At 41.4% G+C, this 26,921-nt stretch overlaps 1 protein-coding gene across 1 annotated transcript; it reads right to left on the bottom strand.

The window, feature by feature from the left end:
- Nucleotides 1-272: 272 nt before the first annotated feature.
- CDS1 (CDP-diacylglycerol synthase 1) lies at nt 273-26,006 on the bottom strand. The gene is made up of 13 exons (XM_079990993.1): nt 24,724-26,006; nt 16,115-16,242; nt 15,585-15,681; nt 14,943-15,040; nt 14,379-14,518; nt 12,011-12,069; nt 10,038-10,120; nt 8,708-8,795; nt 7,796-7,864; nt 5,863-6,015; nt 5,020-5,139; nt 4,634-4,737; nt 273-3,736 (listed from the first exon to the last, which is right to left on the bottom strand). The coding sequence occupies exons 1-13, from the start codon at nt 24,784-24,786 to the stop codon at nt 3,607-3,609; spliced, it is 1,332 nt and encodes a 443-aa protein (XP_079847119.1). The 5' UTR covers nt 24,787-26,006; the 3' UTR covers nt 273-3,606.
- Nucleotides 26,007-26,921: the final 915 nt, after the last annotated feature.

Raw genomic sequence — 26,921 nt, 5'->3', positions numbered from 1 at the left:
CAATTTCTGTTCTCATCCTGAAGCAAAGTTCTTAACCCGAGGTAATATTTCTGGGTTAGCGGAGTCTGTAACCTGAAGCGTCTGTAACCTGAAGTGTAGGTAACCTGAGGTACCACTGTAATCTGTTTACTACTTAGAGCTTTTTTCTTTTTTGGGAATTAAACTGATGTTTTTATAGAAAGCACATGAGGAACTGAGGAAACACATAGTGAAACTCATCTGCAAACTTCAAACATCTGCAAAAAGAAGAACTCATGGGCAAAGACAGGATATCAAGGTTTTGATCAGGGCTTTATTTTCCCCATCCCAGCTCTACAAAATGGTCAACTAAAACATTTTGAATACACATTTACAGTATTGAATGCTCAACATTTACAGTATATACACACAATTTTCTAAAGTTTTGCTAAACAAGGCAGAGTGTCTCACCCAAGAGAAGTGCAAATGAAAAAGTATAGGGGAGGGGGATGTTTCCTTTTGATCACACAGTTTGCTTGAACTAATAAAATACAGATTGTTGAAGAAAATGTTCCGGCATGTAAATTAAAAAAAAAAAAACACCTTAAAAGCTAAAGCAGCAAGACATCTTCACCTTCCCTGAAAAGATTATGCTCATTAAGAATTTACTGTCCCAGGTACAGTTCAGCAAGCTTTAACCTTTAGTTATTTTAAGTTTACATGACAACAACCAGACTTGGCACTGCTGCAGATATCCCGTGATGGCCATTGGTGTGGGTTTTTGCATCCTTGAGTATGTCTGGTCATTTCTGCTAATATACTTAGGCTGTTCCTGAAAGGCACACTGGGAGAACCTTTTCAACTGTGTCCTAAACAAAAACAATCAGATTCTAAAGTGATAAGAGCACATCCAAAGTGACCAGGAGGCATTTCACTTTTTAATGAGCAGCGAACATTCTACGTGTTTCTTAACAGTGCAAACAGAGCTGGCAGATCCAGCTATTCTCCTGCATTCAATGGCTTAAATACAGTCTTGTTTCAATACCAATGCTATAAAAAGTACACCAAAGTAACCCAAAAGTTACACCTTTACATTAAAGTTAAGTTTTACATTTTTATATGAGTCACCTTCAGGATGAAATAAGTAATTAGGCAGAAAATTCCCTAAGAAAAAAATATATTTAAGTCTCAAATTTCAAAGGCCTACAAGTGACTACTGACTTCAGTGCAAATTTTCCTAGTGATGCTTCTTAACTTGAAAGTCTAGGCCATTTCTTCAGCTTTAAACTACATTTTGTTCTCTTTTTAGAGCTTAACCATCACCCCCATGGGGTCATTGTTGTGATTAGTTTGAAAGCTGAGATCTCTAAAAGTAGCTATTGATCCACAAATAAATTCCAGATGGGGAAAAATTCTGGATGGTGGATAGTAATTATATTTTCAAAAAAACATTACCCACATCACATGTGTTCAGTGAATGCTGTGCACCCCAGTGTCTGAAATGGTACCTATAGACAGAGCTGTACACATGTAGGCACTCCATATGATCAGGAGTCCAGACATCATGCCAAATGTATGAGCAACAGCTTGTTAGGAGGAAGGTAGTTGCCAAACTTTTTTTGCAAGGTACTTCAGAGTACTCAGTTCCATTAGGATCTCAAGATATGGCAACTACAGAAGTCACTGCATTGTTTTGTTTCTTTTAAAGAAATATCTAATCCAGCTTCAAGGCACCTCTTCTGATGTTATCTCGACATCATGGGTGCTAGTGCATAGTGTGTCTGCCCCAGAGTAAGAGGTAGGAACCTACAATACGGCTCCTTCTCACACTAGTTATTGCTCCAGTTCCCAGTGGACCAACTTTTTCCACAGTACCAGCATTTCCTATGCTATTTTCAATTTACATTATCACAGGAGAAGCATCGAAAGGACAAACACCATAGCTACTCCTGCACCACCAAGGTAATTTTAGAAGAAGCCTGTAAATATTTAGGTATTACTGGTGATGTTGTTTCATTGATTTTGATAGAATCAAAGGTTTCCAGCTTGTTCAGTCACCCTGTCATAATGATTTGATATATACCATCCTAAACCAAAACACACAATGAACTCAAGTAGTACAATGATGTAAACGGATTTCATTTTTCTAGAAGTCAGACGTTAATAACACGTGTTGAGTTTCACTACACAGTTTAGTCAAGCAGCACCAAGCAGGGCAAGAAATATGGAACCTCGAAAGCTCACAACAGAAGAAAACTCACTCACACCAAGTTCATAGGGTAGAATCCTCCAGAAGGTTCTGTTGCCTCACTGAAATGAATGGAAATAGATGTGCTGTTGTGCAAATATCCTTTGTTTCAGTGAGACTTCTGTAGAAAGAAACTTCCATGAGGATTACACTCCTAATGCCTTAAACCCTATTTAATCACTCCTCACCATACCATGTTTTTGGCATTCGTGTGCTTTAGGTTTATTACTTTCATTTGCTTTAAAAATATTTTTTATTATCACATGATAAAAAGAAACCACACAGAAGCATTTAAAAAGCAACTCATGCCTTGAATATTAGAAATGTCACATTTCATGCAGACTTCGGTAAGGAATCTCAAAAGTGCAAATCATATTGAGCACATCTATCAACAGAAGTGCTGGTCTTCCCCACAGGGTAAGAAGAAGTAATCTCCAACTCTGTTACTGACTAAACGCCCTTGAGACTCCATTAGCGGTGGAAGCACTAGATTCATCTCACAGCATAGAACTCCAACTAACATTGCTACGAAAGTGATCTAAATATTGCTGAGTTAGCACTTGTATTGCACTTACCATAGAGGAAGGGGGAGTTTCTATTTAACACGTCCAAACATTGGAGGCACAAATGAGCACATTCCAGAGACTAATCAGTCATTTCAACCCCAAAGCCCTGGACAGAGTTTGCTGGTAGAGAAGAGGCCTGCAACTCAAGTAGGCGTTTTGTGCTTTAAACTGGTCTTTAGGATGCTATGAGGAAGAGCCCCACCCTCCCAAAGAACATTTCCCTTTTACAAGAAGCCATTCCTTTATTTTTAATTTTTACCAGCCTCTTAGGCTTTTTAACTAAAAGCAAAACCAGCCTCAGGCATCCATTTACAGGCACGCTTTTCCTGTAAGGGTTTCTCCATTACAGGCCCCTTTCCTATTTTGGGGAAGTAATGCAAGAGGATAAAACAGATGCCATTTGGTCAAAGTTTAGTGATACTGTCAGCTAAAATGCAGCACGGCAAAGTGTCATTAATTGAGCTGGAGTCATTAATACCATTGCACTAAAATGTATTTTGATGAACTGCATACTCCCAATCATCCGTTGAATTCTTGTTCCAGAAGGAGTGTGCCCACCGTTGTTTAAAAATAGTTATTTTTAAAAAACTGTAGCCGGGAACCAAGGGAGAAGGCTCGTCTCATCAACCCAAGGAACTAAACTAGACAGCAAAAACATGCAGTTAGAAGGAACTTAAATCTTGCATGGCCTCCTAGATATTCACAGTAATCTTAGTAAACAAACATTCATATCTTCAGACACACAGTCTGACTTCGGTCCAACATGTCATGCTCATATAAGCAAAACCTGCATTTCCAGCTGCACTTCTCTTTGTAGTCCACAGTTTGGTCTGCCTATCCTCTCAGCGATGGCTGAAGAATCCCCTTTTCAATGAGATGCGTCTTCAGAGTTTTGTAGACATTTAATTGCTGCTCTGGCTGAAGCACCAACAGCTGTTGCAGGAGCTTGCTGGGATTGGGGCCCCTGGCAATTAAATTGAAGGAGACAAGGTATCAATCTGCAATACCACTTGTGATCAAATGTTTGCTTATAAAGAGCTCATCCAAATGAAATTTTCGCTCTACTGGGGACAGTACAGCATCGAAAGCATGCCGACCAGAACATATGCAAACACCTTAATGAGGTCACAGAAATTCAACATGAATAACCAGATCTACTGAGAGACACATTTCCTCATTGTGAACATCCACCCAAGCACTAATTACTATAGGGAGGGAAATTTAAGAATGTCAGAACAAAATTAGGTGTATAACATACCAGGCACAAAAACTGGTTCTGCAGTACAGCAGGATAAGTATTTAATGGTTTTTGTACTGTTTTTTTGTTTAAAAACCAATAAAAATTGTTGTTGTTTTTTTAAAAAAAATAGTTCTGCATGTGAGGAAATATGAAATGCTGCTCCCTGCACCACTACAGAATTGGGGCCCTATTATTTCCCCCTTGCATAAGCCCATTAATGGACCTATACCTTTGCATCTGAGTTTCCAGCAACTCAGAACAGTAATGTCAGATAACAAGGAAGATACCAATCGCCACTGGCACTTTCTGAGAAGTTTTACACATAGAACAATGTAGAGTACTGGGACAAGCAACCAGCAACTCTGTCCTGACATGCATCTAATGTAAGCTTCTATTAAGTTAAAGCAACCATTCACATTGCTACCTACATCCATTACTTCCATTTGGAGCCATTTCCTTAGCCCCGACAATGAGTTCTCTTCTGTTATGAGCCAGTGTAAATGACTGAGCACTTTTCAAAGGCAGCAACACATAGAGCAGGTTACAGTAGTATCTGAAATGAAGACTCATGTAATGACTTCATGTCAATTCTCTGCAATGAATTATTAATAGAGAACATACCTTATGAAACTGGTGATATAGACATGAACAAATGTAGACATCAGATACTGACAGTCACAACGATCCATTATTCCGCCATGGCCAGGAATGGTGTCAGCAAAATCCTTTAGAAAAAAGGAAACTCAATTTAGTGTTTGGAGATAGCTGTCCTAATTAATACTAATTATATATTTAATGTAACATTTCTAAACTGCTTTTAAATCAATTTATCAATTATATTTAAATTACAGATGCAATATTTAGTCAATTAATCCATAACATGTTTTCAATTTAAAAAGGTACCCCTAGGTAACTGGGGCAGCAGATTTCTATTTCTACATGTACTTACAAAAGCGACACAGAAGTCTCGGTACAGGGAAGATTCATACGTCCAGATTCATACACACCTTGATTTTGAAAGCCCTTTTGAATCCACTTGCAAAGAAGCCTCCGAATGGTCCAATTAAGGATGCAAATGTTGACAAAGCAATGCTGTGCATCTGGAATGGGCACAAATTCACTGTTTCCTACAAGAAATTATGGTCATTAATTTTCCTTATTTTCCTTATAAGAAACTTAAGTTTTCTCCATATCCACAGCCCCCCCCCCTTAAGGACAACCTGGAGCATTAAATGCTTAAAAGGATGGGCACCTTACTCAAGAAACCAGACTAGCTTTACCTCTTCTTCATCTTGACCTCATCAGTGAAAGAAGAGTATCCAGCCTTCTCAGACCAGCGTGAGGTCGGGGTTCAAGCAAAGTTCCAGAGAGGTCTGTACACTTTAATTAAAGCCTCCCTCTCATTTTCTTCTTTTCTTAAAATTAATTTCTCCCTGTCCCTCTTCCCTAGTTATGGACCGGCAAGGGACATCAGAAAAAGGTTGTTGGGGAAACAGCCTTAGGTCTAGATACATGGGGGAGCTTTCCCTGGCTGCCATCTTCTGCAGAGAGGCACAAAGTGGGTATAGAGCAAACCACATGGTGCCATTTCCTTCTGGAAGACAATGAATGATTAGAAGAAGGCAGGTGGATTGGCCTGGCCTGGCCTGCCTATTTCTACACAGCAGCAGCACAAAGCAGGAGTCACTTCAGGCAACTCAAGGATATTTGTTCCCTCCTCCTCACGCAGTTGCTATTTAACTTACTCAAAAGGAAGAAGGGAGAGAGAATTGGGCTTTTAAAAAAGCATTTCATTCAGAATGCCAACTTTGAAAGATTCAGCTTTGTCTTAAAGATTTTGCTTTACTTACCCTTCCCAGCACAACCTGAAGCAAAGGTGGTATGGAGTACTTTTGTAACTGGAATAGTTCTGACGGTTCACACTCTGTGACAAATCTGTTGGTTTCACTGTTGTATTCCACGGGGCATACAAAATACTGATATTGAGCCAGAAGGGTGGCAACCTGAAAAGCACAGTAGGCATCCATAAGATCTTTGTGACAAGTTGAGGGCATCTTGGACTTCTTTAATACAAGAAAAAGGAGCACTGGTCTTACCTGTGGTGGGCTCATTGTAGGAGGATAGCCTCCCTCTGGGTTGCTTCTCCCATTCAATCCAAAAGGCAAGGTTTAGGTCCCAGCCTTTCTCCCCAAATGCTGTTGAACTACAACTCCCATCACCCCTGGCTAGCAAGACCAGAGCTCAGGGATGATGGGAGTTGTAGTCCAACAACATCTGGGGACCCACAGGTTGAGAACCGCTGGTTTAGGCAAATCAAGCTTTTGCTATGCTCTGAATGGGAGAGAGGCCCCCCCTCCCACTTTGGACAGCTTCAAAACTGAGGGGAAGAACTAGTAAGACACAGAAAAGAAAACTAAAGGAAAGGAGTTCTGCCCAAGCTCATCTCCAGTCTGAAAAAAGGGAAGGGGGCTCCCTTCCTCCCAAGCAGAGCAGAGCGGAGCAACAGCCTGATATGAACAAGTCCTACCTTCTGGAATGAATGGGAAGAACAATCCCAGAGAAGGATATCTACCTCCACCAAGAAACAATGGTTCATTCCTCTCATTGTGTACCTAAGGCACGTTTGAAATGTTTTCTGCAGAAATGAGGCTACTGTTGGGATGGTTGTTCCCATGCGAGTCCAGGTGATGTGTAGATCTCCATTCTTCTCCTGAGGCCCTACCCACCATCTGAAGTCAGGCAGCTGGTGACTGAATACAGGGTTTTCTCGCCTGTGGCATCCTTTATGCGGAATGACCTCCCCAGAAAAGTTTATCTGGTGCCAAACATGATGTCTTTTCAGTGCCAGGTAAATGATTATCTTAAAAGTGCATTCTGCCCTAGTCAAGACAAAGGATAAGAAAGTCCTGCCTGCTGTTAGGACAGAAGGCAAATCCAGCAGCAGTCGCTCTTCCAAGGTTTCACATTCAGATGGGTGTTGCTCCAATTTATGCAATCAGGCAAGATCACCCCCTTTTCCAAGGCTGTCCCTTCTTCCAAGGAGGAGGCAAAAGAATTTTACTCCACACCAAACCAGTTTCCCCATCCCCATCAGCAGCAGGAACAGCTACTCAACTGGGGAGAAGACTGGGGGGGACAGGTGTTCTCTCCAGCATCACACTCTGTTGCTCATGTCTTTAAAACATGAGAGTGTGGCGCTTTGTAATACTTGTAGAAACCAATTAGAATCCTGGTATTGAAGATCTGTCGCTGCAAAGGCAGCACCAGCAGCCTGTAAATCACATTTTAATAGGGTGAATAATTTTGAGGACCATTATGGCGGATAAGCATAATACCCTGTATTGTAAAATGCATACAATTTAGCAATGTTTTGTATACGGATGCTTTATTGTGAAATGCTGGACTTCGCTGACTTATGAGTTACTGCTCTGTGATTTTAGAACTACTGTCCTCATATACCACCCAACAATTCTTATACTGAAGGGTGGTCTATACAGGGACCAAATGAAGATATGTCCACCCAGGTGGCTAGGGAAGGTGGTATAGTCACATGCCAGGCTGTCACTCAACCAGCTCTCTTCTGCTACAGCAAAGAAAGCTGTCTGCAATTGTGATTACAATCACAAGTCAGCCTGCCATCCACAACTTCTAGACACAAAGTGGTATTCCAAGCCTTAACTTGTCAAGAGCCTGACGGGCCACTTTTCAGAGCATTTCACGCCAGCTTCAAATCAAATGCAATGAACAACACCACATTAGTATGGGAAGGGCACATCCACTTACAAGGAATCCAAACACAACTGTGCTAAAGAAACCGCCAATGAAGCCTTCCCAGGTCTTTTTGGGAGACAGCTAATCGGAGAGAGAAATGAAGAAGTTACAACAATTTTTGCATTTCTGTCCAAGCAAAACACACACACATAACATAAACAGAACTTAAATGCTGTTTAGATCTAGTATAATCAGTTAATGTTCCAGCCATCTTTCAAGTGCTGTACTACTTCTAGAGTAGTATGTGTAGATACGCGTATATTATAACAGGTAAGAATGCTCACCCTTTACAAAAGTATACCTCCGTTTTCAATTATTTTTCAAATAAGGTAGTGGGATTGTGTCTAAGAGCAGCAGTGACTTCAAAGACACATTCAAATAGGAGCCTGTAAATTACTAATGCAGATTAAATGTGTCTATAACAAGATGACTGCTAATGCTACTGGGGACTAGGATCATGTTTTCTCAGAAATCAAAATCTGAGGTTAAGAGTGCCAGAAATACAACTAATGCACTCTGATCACCAACAAAAGCCAACACTGTAGACCCATCCATAGTCCTAATTTCCCCCCCCCAACAGTAAGAGGTCCTCTGACAAGTTAACGAAACATTCAAGTATAGAAAACAGCAAATAATATAACAAAGAAAGCAATCTGTATGTGTACATAAGAAGAATGTGAAGAATCTGAGAGTACAACTAGCAAGCCATATTGTAAAATTGGTCAAAATTATTGTTAGCCTAGTTGCTGGACAGAACAATCCCTTCCAAAATAGCCATAATGTGTTGACGAAATGCACAATCAGGATATGCCACATTCTGCAGTTCCCCAGAAAAGTGTTAAACTTCCACAGAGTAAATAGAAGCCAAACATGAGCCAAACTTATAAAAAGTTATTTGATTATTTACTGAACCAAATTTTGTACCTTAATTAATGGAGTTCTCCCAAAGAAGAATCCAAAGATATAAGCAGCAATATCATTGCAAACAACACTTGAGATAGGAACAAGAAACCTGAGCAGTAAAAAGAAAAAAGTTTTATAGTTTAGAGTCAACCCAGAGGTATTATTATGAAGAACAGTAACTTTGAAAAAAAATCCTGGTCAACTTGCAAGGGCAAATTCATAGGACAGCAACAGTATCCTTTTTTAAAATAATAATAATATTATAATAATTTAAATGCAAATGTTTACAGAATGATCACTTTGAGATGGCTCTGCACTATGAGGAAATTCTTTACACTGTAAATTTATGCCAAACACTTTGAAAGTTATGAAATGAATCAGAAAAAAGTATGTCTGGAAAAAAGATGGACAGAGCACATGCTTAAAGAGACAAACATTTCCTGTAAATTAAAATAAATCCAGGCTATGCATCAGCAACCCCTCTCACCACAAATAATTAGATTCATAATTTATGTTTGGGTCTCTTCTTGCAATAGGAGACCTGCTTTCCACTTCAGTCATTGGCAACTGCTAGACAACAGGAAAACAGAGTGGGAATCAACTAACTGCCTGAATTCATTCAAAGGCTTGTGCTAACCGGCAGAACAGTTGAACATCATTCTTTAAACTGCTGACACTCATTCCATATCACAAATTCCCTCAGTTTCAAAAGCAGTTTGCCACAGAGCTTGGAAGGTTGCTGTTGAACAACCAGAAGTCTCCTTTAGTTCACAGAACTAGTGTCAGAATCGTTTGGATCGTGGTCCCTGCCCATTTGTAAGGAAGAGGGAAGCTTTTCCTGAACACAGGGCAATCTCACTCCTCGCCAGCAATGCAATTTACTCAGGATTTAACCATAAAGCTAATGAAATTTACTGAGACATTTGTATGACTTCTTGAGGTATACCCATCCATACTCCTTATAGTTAATTCTGGCCTTTCATCATAATCCTAAAGGCTCTGGAAGAAATTTTTGCAGTTACCCACAAGACCTCCAAGGCAATGTATTTAGAACTGGCACTTATTTTCTATGACCTACATTCAGCAATCCTTAATTCTAGTTGAAAATTAGATTACAGTGGTGTTGACCAATATTTTAAGACTATTCAGAGGGTGAAGGTTTCAATTTTAAATTGAATTTTAACCTTGCTTATTTTACTGTTTATTCCAGATATTTTAAGGCCTAGACAAGGCCTCATGGAATATCTGCAGACAAACTTGTGAAAGAGAAAACGATTAACAGACTCTAGAAACATACTATTTAAACAATTGAGACATACGTATAGATTTGCAAGAATTACTGTCCCCTTACCAGATCATGCCTTCAAACAGATTTTGGATGACAAGATGGGATTGTGTTACAATGATCAGCAAAGTGACATGAGTCCATGCGAACTGTTAACAGTGCAATAACACAACAGTTAGTGACACTACAACAGATCAATACATCTAAATAAAAATGGTAGTTTAGCTGAAGGAGTTGCACAGACATTCTAAGAAATTAGAGGTGTACACAAACAGTATCACAATCTAATTGTATTAATTTTGAAGACAAGACATTTATAAAAAGAGATTTCTATTAAAACTCCTATAATTTTTCCATTTGGGAATTAAAATACTTTTAACCATGTATCTTAATGGGAATGAGGAAGAACGAAGGTGGAAAATAATAGGATAGTCTGCATATACATATAAGACAATTTAGAATTAGAACATTAAAGATGTTAGTGGCAAAGTTATGGTGATGGCATGCAATATAATGATGGAAAATGATGGAAAATTGTCCAGGCAGAAGTTAGTTCCTACAAGTTATTGATGAACACAAAGGATCAAAACTACACTACCTGCAGACATACTAAAGAAGAAGAATCCCTTCTTACAAACAAATTGTGATTTGTCATGTGGCAACTCTAGAGAGGTTTCATACAATTAAATTACCATTTCAAATGTAGCTAATAACTGGTAGGCTACTAGGGACTAGACATTAATGTCTGGTTCAAATATGAATCCCACTGATTAATATTCTCCATATGACTATTCTGACACTTGCATATGTGTACTATGATGTGTGCTTTTTGTGTGTGCTAAGTAGATACTCTCAATTTACATTCAGCATGGATGCTATACATTTCCAAACTTCTAAAGTCTCTTGTTCTGATCTGTGATGAAGAGTTCTTTTAGCTGTATACACATTTGTACTGTACATATTTGACTATGCACAAAGTACTAGTGCACACTTTTGTAGATCTACATTTCTGTGTTTTTATCACTCAAGACAACTGAAAGTACATCTGCAATCATTCCACAAAGCAGTACTATGTAGAGGCATTCAAAAACACATGTTGGATTAAAGTGCAGCCACAGAAAAATGCAAAATACTGACAGCCTTGAGGTAAGTCAATAATTTTAAAATAATTCTTGGTTTCTTACTGTTAACTTAGGCAGAGGTGAGAACATAAATGTTAAAGGTTTAATGTGCATTTAAATTTCAAACAATTTTCTTTATGTTCATGCTGAAAATTTTGAATACCCCAACAGTTTTGCTGGCTGATTGGTATAGAAAATAACAAATTCACAAATTCACTTTTTCCAAAGTGTAGTCAGTCTAGATTGGCAGATTGAATTAAGCCTTATAGCAACAGTCTTCAACAAAGAACCCATAATTATTACACCTTGAGCTGGTTCCAACCCCACTAGGCCATGTGCACAATCTGAAATGAGCTTAAGCAAAACAAAAACTTGTGTATGCACCCTGTCCTATTCCCACACAACTGGGAAGAGGGAATTCACAAACTTCTACTGCTGCTTTTGGTTAACCACAGCTAGCTATGTCTTCTGGAGCCAGAACATGGTTAATATATAACTATGGTTACTTCAAACCATCATTTCGGAAGCTGGTTTGCTTTCAGTTAACCACAGGTTATGTCAACCAGCTTGTTGTTCTGGAAGTGAAATCTTTCAAACTCCTCCTTCCAGTCATGTGGGGTGAGAAATGGGAATGGGGAATGGGGAAAGGAGAAGAGTGAGAGCCCAAAGCTGCATTGGGCACATTCTGGTCTCTGCATATCACACGAAACTGTGATTTAGCCCAAACATGTCAACACAGTCATTGACAAAGGTATCACTTCCATATCTCAAATCCAGATTTGTATTAACAGTGCAGGTTAATAACTTTTATTCATATGGCTTTAAAATCTATTTTGGACATTAAACTTCAAAAGCAAGTGATTTAATACTGCTAATTATTTTGACAACAAAGTTAGCAGCTAAAGGATAGATACGCACCATGTAAAATTGCAGGCGATAGTGCCTCTTCACCAAGCTCAATACAAACAAACAGAAACCTATACAAAAAAACAGAAAACAGGTGCATGTTTTCCAGCCTTTCAGTGAACAGAAGCTAGCCGGTTGCATTGTTGGGCTTGCCCCCTCCACTTTGGTTTTCAATTGTATCAGTCTGAACCTCCATACTATAACTGTAAATACTACTGTTTTCTTTAGAGATTAAAATTGTTTCCATTGTACCTCCTGACTATAGGGCCAATTTAAGCAGTGTGTTGAACAAGATTGTCCAGATTCTTACAAACAGTGGTACCTCTAGTTGCAGGCTTAATCCATTTCAGGGTGCCGTTCACACCCTGAAAAGTCCGCAACTAGAGTGCAACTAAGATTTATAGACTGCCTTTCAACAGAAGGCACTTAAAACTCAACATGAACCTCCCAACAAAGACAATATGAACAGCTAAAAGCCTGAAAAATCACCCTAGGAGCTGAATGTTCCAACTGCCAAATGCCTAATGGATAAGAGTACCTTCAATGCTCTCTTAAAAAGCAGTGTATAGAGGAAGCCTAGCAGCGTCCTCATAGGAACGTGCTCCAATAATTGTGAGTACTACCCCCGAGAACGTGTATGTATTATGCATCATTACAAATCTGACTTCCTGCACACAAGCAGGGTGTGAGGCTTCTTACTAAGGACGGGCCAATTTCAGTTTCTTATTTTTCAGATCTTAAATTCAGTTTGCCATATCTCTGCATCAATTCGTAATTTTTTCAATAAATCTTTATTTCCCCTAATATAATGTGTTCTTGTATGTTATTTCATCAATATATCCATTTTTATGCACACATTTCTCTAATAGCATATTTGGTTACTTTTTTTGTTTGGAGAACCGCAGGACAAAATTCAGAGAACTGTGAGTTTTGAACAATAGCTGTGTTTTGCTTTTTATAGTGTTTTGGGACATACCAATTAAGAAAGTTCACATTAAAATGTGAACCATAACTAAAATCTACCCCGCCCCGAGTTATTGCTGTATATAATAAAGTCTGCATCCAACAGAGCATTTTTCATACTCAATAGCTTTCAAGGAACACTGATGCACAGTTATTTGACAAAAGCGAAAAAGATGGCTGGTAACTTCTAAGCACAAATTTCAAAATTTGGGCACGTCACATGTACTCAGTCTGGTGCCTGCCTTTATTAAAAATGCCTTCCCTTGTGTTTTGCAACAAATTATTAGATTAAGGAGCACCACTCCCTTGATAATCTCATCTACATCTAGGTTTTAAAAGAAAGAGGGCACAAAAGTGCAGCCTCAGTAATTGTTTCACAGTTGTGAAAATCCTTTCCCTGGATGGCAACGTCTAGAGGTTTTTTGGAAGTGTTATTTGGTTTACATAAAGTATGGCCCAACCTCGGTATTGTATAATCTAATAAAAAACGAAAACAGCCCACAGCTTCCTATACAAGGGCCACATGACTGGAACTGATGGAGCTGTAGTCTGCAGCACCTGGAAAGCATGTTGGAAAGTCTTGACCTTGAACTTTAATGGCCCACCAAAGCATATTATATTTTCAAAGCAAGAATACACACTTTGGATTGCTTAAGAGTTGCAATACCATTAGCTGTTAGGTAAAGGTAAAGGTACCCCTGCCCGTACGGGCCAGTCTTGACAGACTCTGGGGTTGTGCGCCCATCTCACTTAAGAGGCCAGGGGCCAGCGCTGTCCGGAGACACTTCCGGGTTACGTGGCCAGCGTGACATCGCTGCTCTGGCGAGCCAGAGCCGCACACGGAAACGCCGTTTACCTTCCCGCTGGTAAGCGGTCCCTATTTATCTACTTGCACCCGGAGGTGCTTTCGAACTGCTAGGTTGGCAGGCGCTGGGACCGAGCAACGGGAGCGCACCCCGCCGCAGGGATTCGAACCGCCGACCTTTCAATCGGCAAGTCCTAGGCGCTGAGGCTTTAACCCACAGCGCCACCTGCGTCCCTTACCATTAGCTGTTAAGTGATACTAATTATGCATTTTTGCTTAACAACGTTAAGTGCCTTGCAGGATCAGATCAAGATCAGGCCATTCCAGATTCTATGCAAGAATGCCCATTCCCAAACTTATCCAACACTGAAGCTATTCATTAAAAATAATTCTGGAGCTATGACATGGGAGATGACTGCCAAAATGCCTTTACCAAGTTACTCAGTGTTTACTGCAACCCATGAGTGTGGTTTTCAAAGGTTGCATATAGTTAATTCTGTAATTTCTGTGCACGCTCTCTCTTTGTCTATTAGCACAGAAAGGGAGAACACTGGAATCTGACATCAAGTAGTAAATAACTGCAATGGCAAGTAACAAGTTGGACCGAGTTACCTGCCAGATAAAGTGTAAAAGATATAAACCGGTGATAGCGAATTAGGAACTGAAGTTGCTCTCTTCTTTGAACAAATGTGGCAAAGTAATCTGCTACAGTCTCTCCATAAAAGAAGTAGTTCACACACAGCAAGAAATACCTGCAACATATAAAGCAACTTGAGATACTTTCTAAGAAGGGAGCCCCCTTTTTTCTCTCTTCATACCATTCTATATCTTTAAAGATGAAAATATCAAAGTAAGAAAACTCTAACATTTTGCATACTTAGGAGTCTTCCAATGGAGGCTCGTCGAAGCAAACAGATACAACATGATTTGGAGGGGTATTTTGCAGGGGATACCAAAAAAGTAATCGTTTTAAATTGTTACATTTCTTTTAACTGTGTCCATTATTGAAGCATTTGATGTCTCAATTATTTTAATTCAAGTACAGAAGTGAAGCACCACAAAGCCAGCAGTTAGTTACAAGCAGTCAGTAAATCCTCAGCCTGTGCTTCCACTAAAAGTCATCCCCATGGATGTAATGGGGAAAGGCTGGAAACAGCTAGAACCGAAATTACTTACCAGCTCAGTGTTCGAAACCACGGCAACTCATAAGAACGATAGACTCTGTAACCTATAGTGATGATTTCATGGAAACACTTTACTTGTATGCTCATGACCTGAAATTAAGGTAAAAGGTGAATGCGATTCCAAATTTTAATACAGGATAGAAATGCATCATATTCATATGCTAGTGTTCCTAGATAATTGGAACTGGAAGCTAATCTTAGGTGAGTCAAAGTATTTTAATATGGCATAGCTCATTTCATAGATGCCTTTGGCAGGCTCATAGGCACTCCAGAAATTCAGTGCACAGGCTTCCTGGTTCATACAACATCAAGGGAAACTCTCAACGCACATTACATTGTGTACAAAGGCCTATGTTCAATATTGCTCCAAATGGGGACAAACAGAGAGATACAGGAATTCACTTGGCATTTCAGATTTCAACTACAAGTTTCTAGCTTCTACATCTCAACTGAAACCTCAAGTAGTGCTAGATTATAAAAGCAAAGGAGACTTTCAGTCTATATGGCTATGCTACTCAATTAGACTGGTTTCACAACGGACAAATTGAGAAAAGGCAGGCTGAAGTGATTAACAAATTGGTTTTCATTTATGCTAAAACAAAGCAAATAAATTTTAACAGTTCAAGAAACTTACAAGCAGCATCAGCATAAATGATCCCATGTAAATAATCAGCGAAAAAACTGCAATCATAGCTAAAGTTAAAATCCCACGAATCCACCAATTCTTCCATCTGCAAAAGAAAAAAAATCCATAATGTTACAACTACCTGCCACTTCATAACAAGAGAAACAAAATTAAGTATTAAGCTACACTAATACTCAGAAACTGAGCAAAGGAATACCGATGAGTCTAATGTAACTTTTTCATGTTTGAAACCAAATTCAATGTCCAGGTCAGAACACCACTGACAATGTGATCTTTTTAATTAGAAATAAGTCCCACTAGGTTCAATGAGGTTCAATAAGTCTGGCACCTATAAACTCATAACACTAGGAAGAGATAATGAGATAAAAACAATAGACCATTTTTTAGAATAATTGTCTCCATTCAAATGGCTCCCTTAATGCATCTCCAAGCAACTAATTCCAAGAACAAAGCTTTAGCTTGCATACAATCTGCTTAATTTATTTTACAGTAATATTTTCAGTTTTATTTTTCCATACCTAGATGACAAGCCAGAAAGGGCCTTCTTAAAAATTTCTGGAGTGCGGTCTGTTGGTGGAACAACTTCAGGAATGTCTGAATCGGTCCTGAGGTCTAGCTCCGCAAATCTATCTTCTCCATCTACATCCTAAAACAAAGCACATGATGCAAATACGCTTAAGAAGCTAAGAACACACATACAGCACCATATTGTTTCAACATTCAATGTACTGTAATATAGAAATTTATTATAATTTATTATTATTCCATTATTTGAAATCAGTGGCAAAGCATGATTTCATGTTAAGTGAAATGCTAGAAATTTTCAACATTGTGAACAAAATTATCTTTACAGATACAGCTTTTCAAAAACAAATAAGAAAGCTGTTTTTTTTAAAAAAATATGGAAACTCAATGTGCTTAAACACTGGAAGAAGTCAACACCTTCCACACAACAATAGATTTAACAAATTGTACTCCCTATTCTGTGGGTTAAACCACAGAGCCTAGGACTTGCTGATCAGAAGGTCGGCAGTTCGAATCCCCACGACGGGGTGAGCTCCCGTTGCTCAGTCCCTGCTCCTGCCAACCTAGCAGTTTGAAAGCACGTCAAAGTGCAAGTAGATAAATAGGTACCGCTATGGCAGAAAGGTAAACGGCGTTTCCGTGCACTGCTCTGGTTTGCCAGAAGCGGCTTAGTCATGCTGGCCAGTAAAGCGAGATGAGCGTCGCAACCCCAGAGTCGGCCACGACTGGACCTAATGGTCAGGGGTCCCTTTACCTTTACCTTACTCCCTATTCTTATTTGAGCTGACAAGGTATCAACGTGAAAATACAGAAAAGAAATGAGAGACATTTTGGTCAGCTTTTTTGAGGCATGCATCATACTCAGCAGTCCAGTATATTTTTATTAACAATTTATGGTCAAAATAATCCATGTCCTCCTTTCCTATTTTGACTCTTCTTATTTTGTAGGTAGGTTACTTTAATTCAAAAGCTGTAAAATAAAAGACAGGATAGAAATTATACCTGTACTCATACTTCACAGGGGTGGGGAAAATGTTCTTGACTGGACACCAATAAATTTGATGCTGGTGCCTAAGAATGTGAGATGTTTTCCATCCTTGGCTCTTTCTACATTTACTGCCGTATCATTTATCAGAGATAAATAGGAATTAATTTCATTATGCATGAACACTGTATCTTACGACTGCCGATCAGAGCACAGTATGAATAGTCATTCTGAAAGACTTACAGTAGTGTCAGCTAAAAAAAAGCAAGAGAGGAAACCCAAATCTGCTGGGAGGAGTTTAATAGCAATCACAAGATTTTAAGGATAGTTATCAGCTGAAAGAAATTTGTTGTAAAATAAGACAGTTAAGGGAGAGGAGAGGTTTTTCTTCTTAACAAGAAAATGGGCAGTACAGTGGTACCTCGGGTTAAGTACTTAATTTGTTCTGGAGGTCCGTACTTAACCTGAAACTGTTCTTAACCTGAAGCACCACTTTAGCTAATGGGGCCTCCTGCTGCCGCTGTGCCGCCGGAGCACGATTTCTGTTCTCATCCTGAAGCAAAGTTCTTAACCTGAAGAACTATTTCTGGGTTAGCGGAGTCTGTAACCTGAAGCGTATGTAACCGGAAGCGTATGTAACCCGAGGTTCCACTGTATTTTCTTCTCCTATTTTCAGTATAGACTTGTACTAAACTAAATGTTTATGTTTATGTTTCTAGCCTGGCATTTTTTTTTAAAAAAATAATACCTTTCACACATTACTACAATTCTTCTCTCCTTCCACAGGGTAGATACCTTTCCATGAAAAAGAATGGGACATTTTATGAATTGTCAGTCTCTGCAGGAAAAGGCCAGTTCCCAGTCCTACTACATAGTAGTTACCCATTTAAGCTTTTCCAGAATGGAGGTTAAGTGTTTATAGTCCCCAAAATAAGAAAAGTGAAGAGCTGAAACCCTGGCAATTTTAAGTCAGAATGTTCCATCCAAAGAAGGTGTCCACCCTGAATTAGAACTTTTAGTTTGAGCTTCTGCCTGATTATTTTAGACTGAATTTTTTGGGGTCACAATGCTGTTGCTATCTTAACTGTTTGCTTCTATTTTTTCTCCTTGTACCACAGCATACCTCTAGCTTCCAGATGCATCACAAAGCCAGAGATTGGAAGTTTGGATTCTGAAAGCAACTGCCCTAGTTTAAAGTTCCAAGTATTTACTTATTCCAGAGGGGTAGCCTGTAGAACAAAGAGTCTTGCTGTGGCTCCTTCAAGACTAACAAATATATTGTTACATAAGAACTAGAGCCCACTTCATGAAATGTTCATATATTTCAACTGAAATATAGTCCACTTAAGCTTACACCATAATACATCTGTTAGAATTTAAAGGGTGTCACATCTAAGTAACTTCCTAATTTATTCCAGGGTTCTAGTTATGCCCTTCTCAAGTACAGTTAGCTGTCATACAGCCCAATGCTATGAATATTTACTCAAAGTGAAGTCTCAGTGAGTTCAGCTAGGTTTACAAATAAGGAAAGCATGACTTTGATAATTCTAGACAGCTGGAAGGTTTAAGGCAGACATAGGCAAACTCAGCCCTCCAGATGTTTTGGGACTACAACTCCCATCATCCCTGACCACTGGTCCTGTTAGCTAGGTATGATGGGAGTTGTAGTCCCAAAACATCTGGAGGGCCGAGTTTGCCTTTGCCTGGTTTAAGGACATAAGGTGCTCCTTCAACAGCCAGTGGAGTACTATTAAAAAGTATGCTAAGGCAAAAAGAAAGAAAGAAACAGAAATAAGAGTGCAAAGTAATACTTCTAAAGCAATTTTAAGCATGAAAGGGTTCAAATGTCTGCCAAAATAATTGGCTGCATGAGTATTTTAACCATTTTGGTCCATTTTCCCATTCTTGGTTTAACATAAATCAGTACAAAAAGCTTGGACACATTATGGCCAATAATCTGTTCCCAGAACACATCATAATCATACACTACAGTGGTGCCTCGCAAGACGAAAATAATCCGTTCCGCGAGTCTCTTCGTCTAGCGGTTTTTTCGTCTTGCGAAGCATCCCTATTAGCGGCTTAGCGCTATTAGCAGCTTAGCGGCTATTAGCGGCTATTAGCGGCTTAGAAAAGGGGGGGAGGGGGAAAACTCGCAAGACGTTTTAGTCTTGTGAAGCAAGCCCATAGGGAAATTCGTCTTGCGAAGCACCTCGAAAAACGGAAAACCCTTTCGTCTAGCGGGTTTTTCGTCTTGCGAGGCATTCGTCTTGCGGGGCACCACTGTATTACTTATTTTAGCTGCAAAATTTCCTGTACAAAACTAAACTATGAAACTTCAGTAAACAGACTAGTTTTATGCTTAAGATCAAATTCATATTCCACTTAGAAGTTTAGAAAACTATGAGGCACTTTTCATTTTTATAGAGAAATCTGGTAGTAGTACAGTTCCTAGTAGTACGAGCCAGGAAGTCCCTGGCTCAAAACTCACCTTAGGCACAAACTCACTAGGTAGACTTGAGCAAACTACTATTCTTTATCACCTCAAGTCCTCAACTGTAACATGCAGCTAACACTAACCTATTTTAAAGGGCTGCTATATGGAAAGGTAGCATACAAATAAAATGACTGATGAATGCATATTGATATACATGTGAAATGCTTCAAACACTAGGGGTGACAGCCAACTGTGGCCATCTGTGAGTGGAACGGACTGCAGGGGGAAGGGGAGGAAGTGAAAATCACCTCACATAATGTTGCATGTCACTCCATGCGCACTGTATAAATTCTTAGTATTATTAGTTTAAGCTTTTCATGCAGTATGGCTTACTTGCATGAGTCATCTGGATTTCTTAGCCTGCAGAGAAGGCACTTGTAGCATGGTATATTTTGCTCACTTGTGCCTGATGCTGTGGCACCCTGCAGTATAGTATGTGGCAGAATGCAAAATAATATGTCAGGAGCCTTTTAAGTGTGCAGCCCTGTTTTTGTGCTGTGCCACCATTTTTCTTGCCTCTGCTGTTCTCAGCCCCTCCGCCTTTCCCTCACTTGTGTCACAACCTGATAGAAGGTGGAGTCCAAGACATGTGGAGGGCAATAGTTTGGGGAGGGCTGCCTTATTTTATGTCTCATTGCTTCTCCATAAGCTGCCACTGTTTGTGGAACACTCTCCCGAGGCAGGCTCAACCTGGTACCATCATTTTATATATTTAGGCACCAGGCAAAAACTTTATAACCAGGCCTTTAACAGTTAGTCTGAAGATGATTAAAAGAGTCACTGATCAGGGGCAGAGGGCATGTTGTTTGACTAAAGCTCCAGATTTAACTCCCAGCCCTACTGCTTCCAAGAATTTGAAGAGCTGCACACTGCCAGGCTCATAGGTTTAAGATAACTTATTTATACAAAATAAAGCAACAGACTCCAATGGATTATAATAAGTAGCAAGTAAATATTTCCTTTGTCTTTCCTTCACACAAACTGGAATGGTAAGCCCTTCTAAGAACAAATTGTACCTCCACATCTAACACTGTCACAATTTTAGAGTTGGGCAGCATCACTTAGCTTTTCTATTCTGTTGCGATGTCATTTGCTAGCTGCTTGCTCATTAAACAAGGGATTCCTAGCAGTCAAGGGCAAACCCACTAGCCCAGCAAAACTTTGCTTGCCAAGCACCTGCTACGACTGCAAGCATCATCAAACAGTAGCAATGGTCACTGCCCAGGACAACATATGACTGCCCAGGACAACATTGTTCGCTACTGCCATGCTGTTATAACTGCTCAGCTGCAAATTTCGCCTTCCCAGGCTCACAGGATTGCTCACTAATTTGTTTTTGTAATTAGATCAAACATTACAACATGTTGTTTAACAACATACATTACCCTCTAGGATCTCTAGAGCCACAACTACACCAGAGCATTTCATAGAATTGTAGAGTTGGAAGGGACCCGCAGGTCATCTAGTCCAACTCTTTGCAATGCAGGAATCTCATCATCCATGACAGACGCCCATCAAACCTCTGCTCAAAACCCTCCAATGAAGGCGAGTCCACCACCTTCTGAAGGACTCCATTCCACTGTAGAACAGCTCTTAGCTGTAGTCCAACAATTGGGGGGGGGGGGACAGCTAGCAACTCCAACTGAAAATGGATCAGGGTGAATGGTCCCAGCTGCTGCAACCTAAATGCTCACAGTATCTCACTCCCCACTGCCACACCAAGTCAGCACAACAGAAGGGAACAGCCCTGACCTGATCTTCATAGTCCCTTGTTCTACTCTGCTGGGGTGGGGGCTGGCTGCGACTGCATAGTAATTCTGGGGGAAGGCACTCTGCACATGCTCAGATACAGGGCATGCTTTTCAATTCTGAGAGAGTACTGGCCCACCTCCTGACACACCAAGGCTACATTCCTCCATATCCCCCACCCCTACCCCTGGTGACCAGAAGCCCCTGGCCTGGGCAAAGCTACCCTCACTCAACAGAGGTCTTAGCAGGTAGCTCACCCTTGTGAGCCCCTCCGAGGGACCTTTAAGTGGCAGCAATAAAGAGAAGCGGGGAGAAACCAGACCATTGTCAGAGGAGCCACTGATGACAAGAAGGTTGGCAGCTTCCACTATAATAATTTAATAATAATAATTTATTATTTATACCCTGCCCATCTGGCTGGGTTTCCACCAGGAATTCCCTTCCAGGAAATCCCTTCCACTAGGAATCCCTTGTGAGCAAGCAGCTAATAAATGACATCTCAACAGAATGAAAAAGCTAAGTGTTGCTGCTCAACTCTAAAATTGTGACAGTGTCAGATGTGGAGGTAAATTTTGTACTTAGAAGGGCTTATCACTGGGTTTCCCCAGCCACTAGGGCACCCACAGCTCCTTTTCTTCTTCTGCCACACGTCAAAAGTGCCTGTGGTGCTCATAGACTTTAAAACATTAAGACTGATGATTGCATTGGTTACATGTCGGGATTTCCCCTGGATGCTTTTGATTGATTTTTAATGTTGTTATCCTTGCCTGCGGTGGTGAAAGCCCACAGGAAGAAACCCAGGGTTTTAAAGTGCACTAACAGCGTGTTTTTCACAACCCTGCCCAAAGGCAGGAGCAAAGGGCAGAAGCTCATGCTCCTTCTAACTCATGCTACCAGTATATTTTGTTGTTGTTTTTAAAACTACTCCAAGAATCAATTCTTGAAGGTTGGGAGACTCTACAGAACAACTTTCAACAGGCGTTTGAACTAGGAGAAATTAGCATCCCCTTCATGAACACAAATAAGCATACAAGATTCTCACTTAGTTCATAGAAGATGGCAAAAATGCAGTAATAAAGAGGCTGGCCAGTTTACTGCAGTTACTCAACATGTCTTGTTATCTCAAGCAGCAGATTTGATGGCAAGCCTATTAGCTTGTTAGCTTGGCTATACCACTTCAGATTGCAGGTCAAGATTCACATGACTGAATACTCCATTAAAAAAAAAAGGCACTGCACACAAGGCAACAGGAGATGCACCAAAGGATCAGGGATTGCCAGCCCTGTGTTACAGAGATTATGGTGCCAACAAAGGACTTCTTTGCTGCCCCCAGGATGCAGTGTGCTCTTTCCAACATCAGGCGTACATGCAAACAAGTTTACAATAAAGTTAACACACAATTACTGTAAGGTTTTGTTTATGATAGATGAAGGTTCTTGTGTTGGAGAGTGGTGGGTAACGTCAAACAGGGGTCGCCAACCTTTTTTGACCAGCAGTCAAAAAGTGGCGCAGGCAGTGGTCAGAAAATGGCTGCCACAACAGGCATGGCATAATACAAAATTTGAGAGAGTATAGTCACTGCTACTTCTCTCCAGCACCACCCCTGACCCATGGACCTGGGACTGTAGAGCTGAAAGGCAGGATACTCTGCCTTCTGTCATCAGGTATGAGACCAAGAGCCATGAGGAAGCTGCTCCCTAGGCATCCCAAGAAGATCATTATGGCAAGGAGCAGACCATCTTGGCCCCATTCACTGGCCAGAAACAGAACAGCTACAGGGAACCTGTATTCCCCCCACCCCACCCCCTGAAAGAACATACTGCTCCAACTGTCCGTTGCCCTGGAGATGTAGAAAAAAATCAAGGGCAACTCCAGCCTCATCTTTCAGCCAAAGGAAGAAGAGCAAGCAACTGCTATTCAAGCAAGAACAGGGAAGATCAGCCCAATATGGGAAGATCAGCCTGACTGATACAATTTTGTTTCATCTTTGAAGAAGTGATCTTATTCTACCTTTTCCCTCCAGTCCCCTTCTCTTGTATGCCTTCTGTTTTAAGTTTATGAGCTTGAAAACAGGATCCATTTCTCTCTCTCTCTCTTTATTCCATCACTTCCTGAAGTTAGAAAGTTTGAAAAACTGGCTTGCTTGCTCAGGTATATTCAGCACCCTAAAACAATTGAGTTTACTGACAACACTACTACAATACCACTAGCTTTCATTTCCAAGTTCTGCTAGAATTTAAAAGGCAAAAAAAAAAACCTGCGCTCACCCATTTCCATTTCTTTCCTAGCACTAAAAGAATTGTGCATTTTTTGGCAAAGCATACATACACAGTCTAGACATAATTAAAATCTTGGCATCATTATTTCATTAAGATGCCTCTATTATGCTTTATATAGTGTCAGCTTTAATATTCAGTCATAGGAATGACACTTACTTCTAAAAGCCTACATTTCAGTATTTAAAATCACATACAGTTTACGTAAGGCAGAAACACAACTGCTAATGAATTGTTTCATCCCCTCTGCCTAAGGGCTAATAGGCACAAAACCAATGCAGATATCCATGAAGGGGGGGGGGTGTTGTTGTTTAGCGAACAACAACAGCTTCTCCTCTTGAAATATTATATCTGAGCCCAGAGTCAAATGTCTGTCAGTTAGAAAACCATAAATATATAACCTGACATGGGTGTCGAAACAAGCTAACAAGAACAAATTCAGCAGTTTATTTTTTACTTCCTTCCAATGCACAGGGTCAATGTATTAGTGAACCGGCTGTTTACATCCTATAGCTAGTGAAAACGTAGAACAAGGGGAGGAGTGATGCAAAGAACAACCTTCTGCACAGAGTGCAAACTGCAGGTAGAGAGAACGGCCTCTTACCGCAGAACTGGAACGGTGCACAATATCCACATTTTTAAGCTTTACCAATTCACCTTGAATACTCTCAACCTCGTTAAGTAATGAACATGTTAAAAATGCAGAGGTGTGGGGAAGGGAGAATGACTTTCATTTTCCCACACCTTCACCGCAGGATAAAGGACAGTCAAGTGTCACTGACACGGAAGAGTGACTTCCTAAGAGAGAGGTGAAGAAAGCAAACACCTGCCCCAAATTTCATTACTCAAGCATATCCCAGAGGTGAAATGATAACCGAGTGAAAGAGGAGACAGCAAAGAAGCGTCTCTCTTTCAAATCTTAATCCTCCGTGGGGAACAAGAACTGCTTACATCATACCCCAAGCAGAAAGGGTGGTGGAATCTGCTCGGAGGAAATGGTATGCAAAGGATCCTCCTCCGAAACTGACAGGGCTCACACCTTCCATGTCTCCATACCTGGAAACAGGTAAAACAAAAAAAAGGCCCATTCAACCTTACCTTGTCAATTACGTTTGCAGTTTCATGATCTCCACCAGCTCCTCTCCTCCTCAGCTCCGACATTTCCCTGGTGTGAGGTCAATAAAACAGCAGCAGGAGCAGGAAGTAAAATGTGTGTGTGCAGGGGGCAAGCCTACCTAAAATAATGGGGAGAATCTCAGGCTTTAACTGCAAAAGCCTAGGCCTCTGGAACCCTCCTACATCCCAGCTAGCTCCTTGCAAGAAACCAGAGAAGTGGGAAAAAACAACCCCCAAATCAGCTCCCCCCTGCAAAAGAAATAAAACACAGACCAGAAGTCTCTCTCTCTCTTTTCCAAAGACTCTGCGAGGATAACAGAAGGGACCTGCGAGGTCCCTCAGGAGTTTTCCATGATGCTACTTATAGCAGGGACCCCCCCAAAAACAGATGCCCTTCAAAAAGATCTCTGTCAAAAGGTCTTCTTTGGCTACGCGTCCCGCCCCCTCTCTCCCCAAATAAATGGGCTCCGAGATAAGATTTGCTTTTTTCCTAGGCAAAGTATGGGGGGACCCTCCCTCAAATAAAATAAAATAAAATAAAACAAGCAGGTGGGGAGGGGGTCTCTTACTCCAGAGACTCATACACACACATAAGGTGTCTGGTCTAATCCCCTCTCCCCGAAATAAATCTCAGCTCTGTTCCTCAGAAGACTTAAATGATGGGGGGGGGGCGTTATGCGCAACCCACAATTAAGACTCCTGCCCAAAAAAGGCGCTGCTCGGCCCCACATAAAAAATATATATATAAATCACAAAGGCCCCCCTGAAAACCCTTTCGAGTGTTTTTTTTTTTTTTGGGGGGGGAGATCTCCCCTTCCCCTCACGACCAACTACAGAGGGCACCCAAGGGATCTAACACCACCACCCCTGTCACCCGCTCGCTCGCTTCTCTCTGCCCACAACCCCTGGAAGAACGGGGAAGGTGAGGGGGGGGGACCACAGCGGAGCCCCTATGAGACCCCTTCAGCGCCTGCCTGCCTCCCTCCCTCCGACCCACAGCGCCACCCGCGATAGGCGGCGCCGCAGCGTTGCTACCGCCGCGCGAGCCGCCGCCGCCACACACACACACACACACACACACACACACAAAACAGCCGCGCGCAAGAGAGCGACTCCTCAACGGGAGAGAGAGGGGCAAGGACGGACGTTCGCTCGCTAGCTCGCTCCCGCGCTTTCTCGCTCGCTCGCTCCCTCAGCAGCCCCTTTCTCCTCGCGCCTGGCCGGCCGTTCTTGCCCGTCGCGCGGCGCCCGGGCCACGCCCCCTGGGGTGATGCGTTCGGCCCCGCCCCCCCTCTCTATCTCTCTCTCTCTCTCCCTCCCCCTCGTCGGAACTGAATCCTGCAGAGGCGGGCGGGCGGGCGCGCGGGAGAGAGAGAGGGAAGCAACGCCGCTTGCAGTTGCGTAGGCGAGCCGGGAGGGGGAGCGGGAGTTCCCAACAGAGGAATGTTGGCAGGAATGAGTAGGAGGGGAAATCGCCGGTTCGAGTCCCGAGCTCCTTTGTTGTTGTTGTTTTTTTTTGGGGGGGGGGATATGTGTGTGTGAGGTAAAGGTAAATACGTTCCAGCATTCCTACATTGTGGGGAGGGCTGGACTAGATGACCCTTGGGGATCTCTTCCAACTCTACAATTCTATGTTGGTCAGGGTTGTCTTAATAATAATAATAATAATAATTTATTTATACCCCGCCCATCCTCCTGTTTCCCCAGCCACTCTGGGAGGCTTCCAACAAAATATTAAAATACAGTAATGCATCAAACAGTAAAAGCTTCCCTAAACAGGGCTGCCTTCAGATGTCTTCTAAAAGTATGGTAGTTATTGTTCTCTTTGACATCTGGTGGGAGGGTGTTCCACAGGGCAGGTGCCACTACCGAGAAGGCCCTCTGCCTGGTTGCCTGTAACTTGGGCTTCTTGCAGTGAGGGAACCACCAGAAGGCTCTCAGCACTGGACCTCAGTGTCTGGGCTGAACGATGGGGGTGGAGACACTCCTTCAGATATACTGGACTGAGGCCGTTTAGGGCTTTAAAGGTCAGCACCAACACTTTGAATTGTGCTCGGAAACGTACTGGGAGCCAATGTAGGTCTTTAAATACCGGTGTTATATGGTCTCGGTGGCCGCTCCCAGTCGCCAGTCTAGCTGATGCATTCTGGATTAGTTGTAGTTTCCGGGTCACCTTCAAA

This window comes from Podarcis cretensis (assembly GCF_951804945.1).
Source record: "Podarcis cretensis genome assembly, chromosome: 9".
In the NCBI taxonomy this organism is placed as follows: Eukaryota; Metazoa; Chordata; class Lepidosauria; order Squamata; family Lacertidae; genus Podarcis; species Podarcis cretensis.
Note: the sequence above shows the minus strand (reverse complement) of the source record. Positions and strands in the feature narration are given on the sequence as shown.

Excerpts from the sequence above, each read along its gene's own strand:
- CDS1 (XM_079990993.1), bottom strand. The coding sequence starts at position 24,786 with ATGTCGGAGCTGAGGAGGAGAGGAGCTGGTGGAGATCATGAAACTGCA. Across the intron at positions 15,682-16,114 it reads CTTTCTGGCTTGTCATCTAG|ATGGAAGAATTGGTGGATTC; the intron begins GTATGGAAAAAT and ends TTTCTTTTGCAG. Across the intron at positions 12,070-14,378 it reads TTTTACACTTTATCTGGCAG|GTTTCTGTTTGTTTGTATTG; the intron begins GTAACTCGGTCC and ends TTTTTTGTATAG.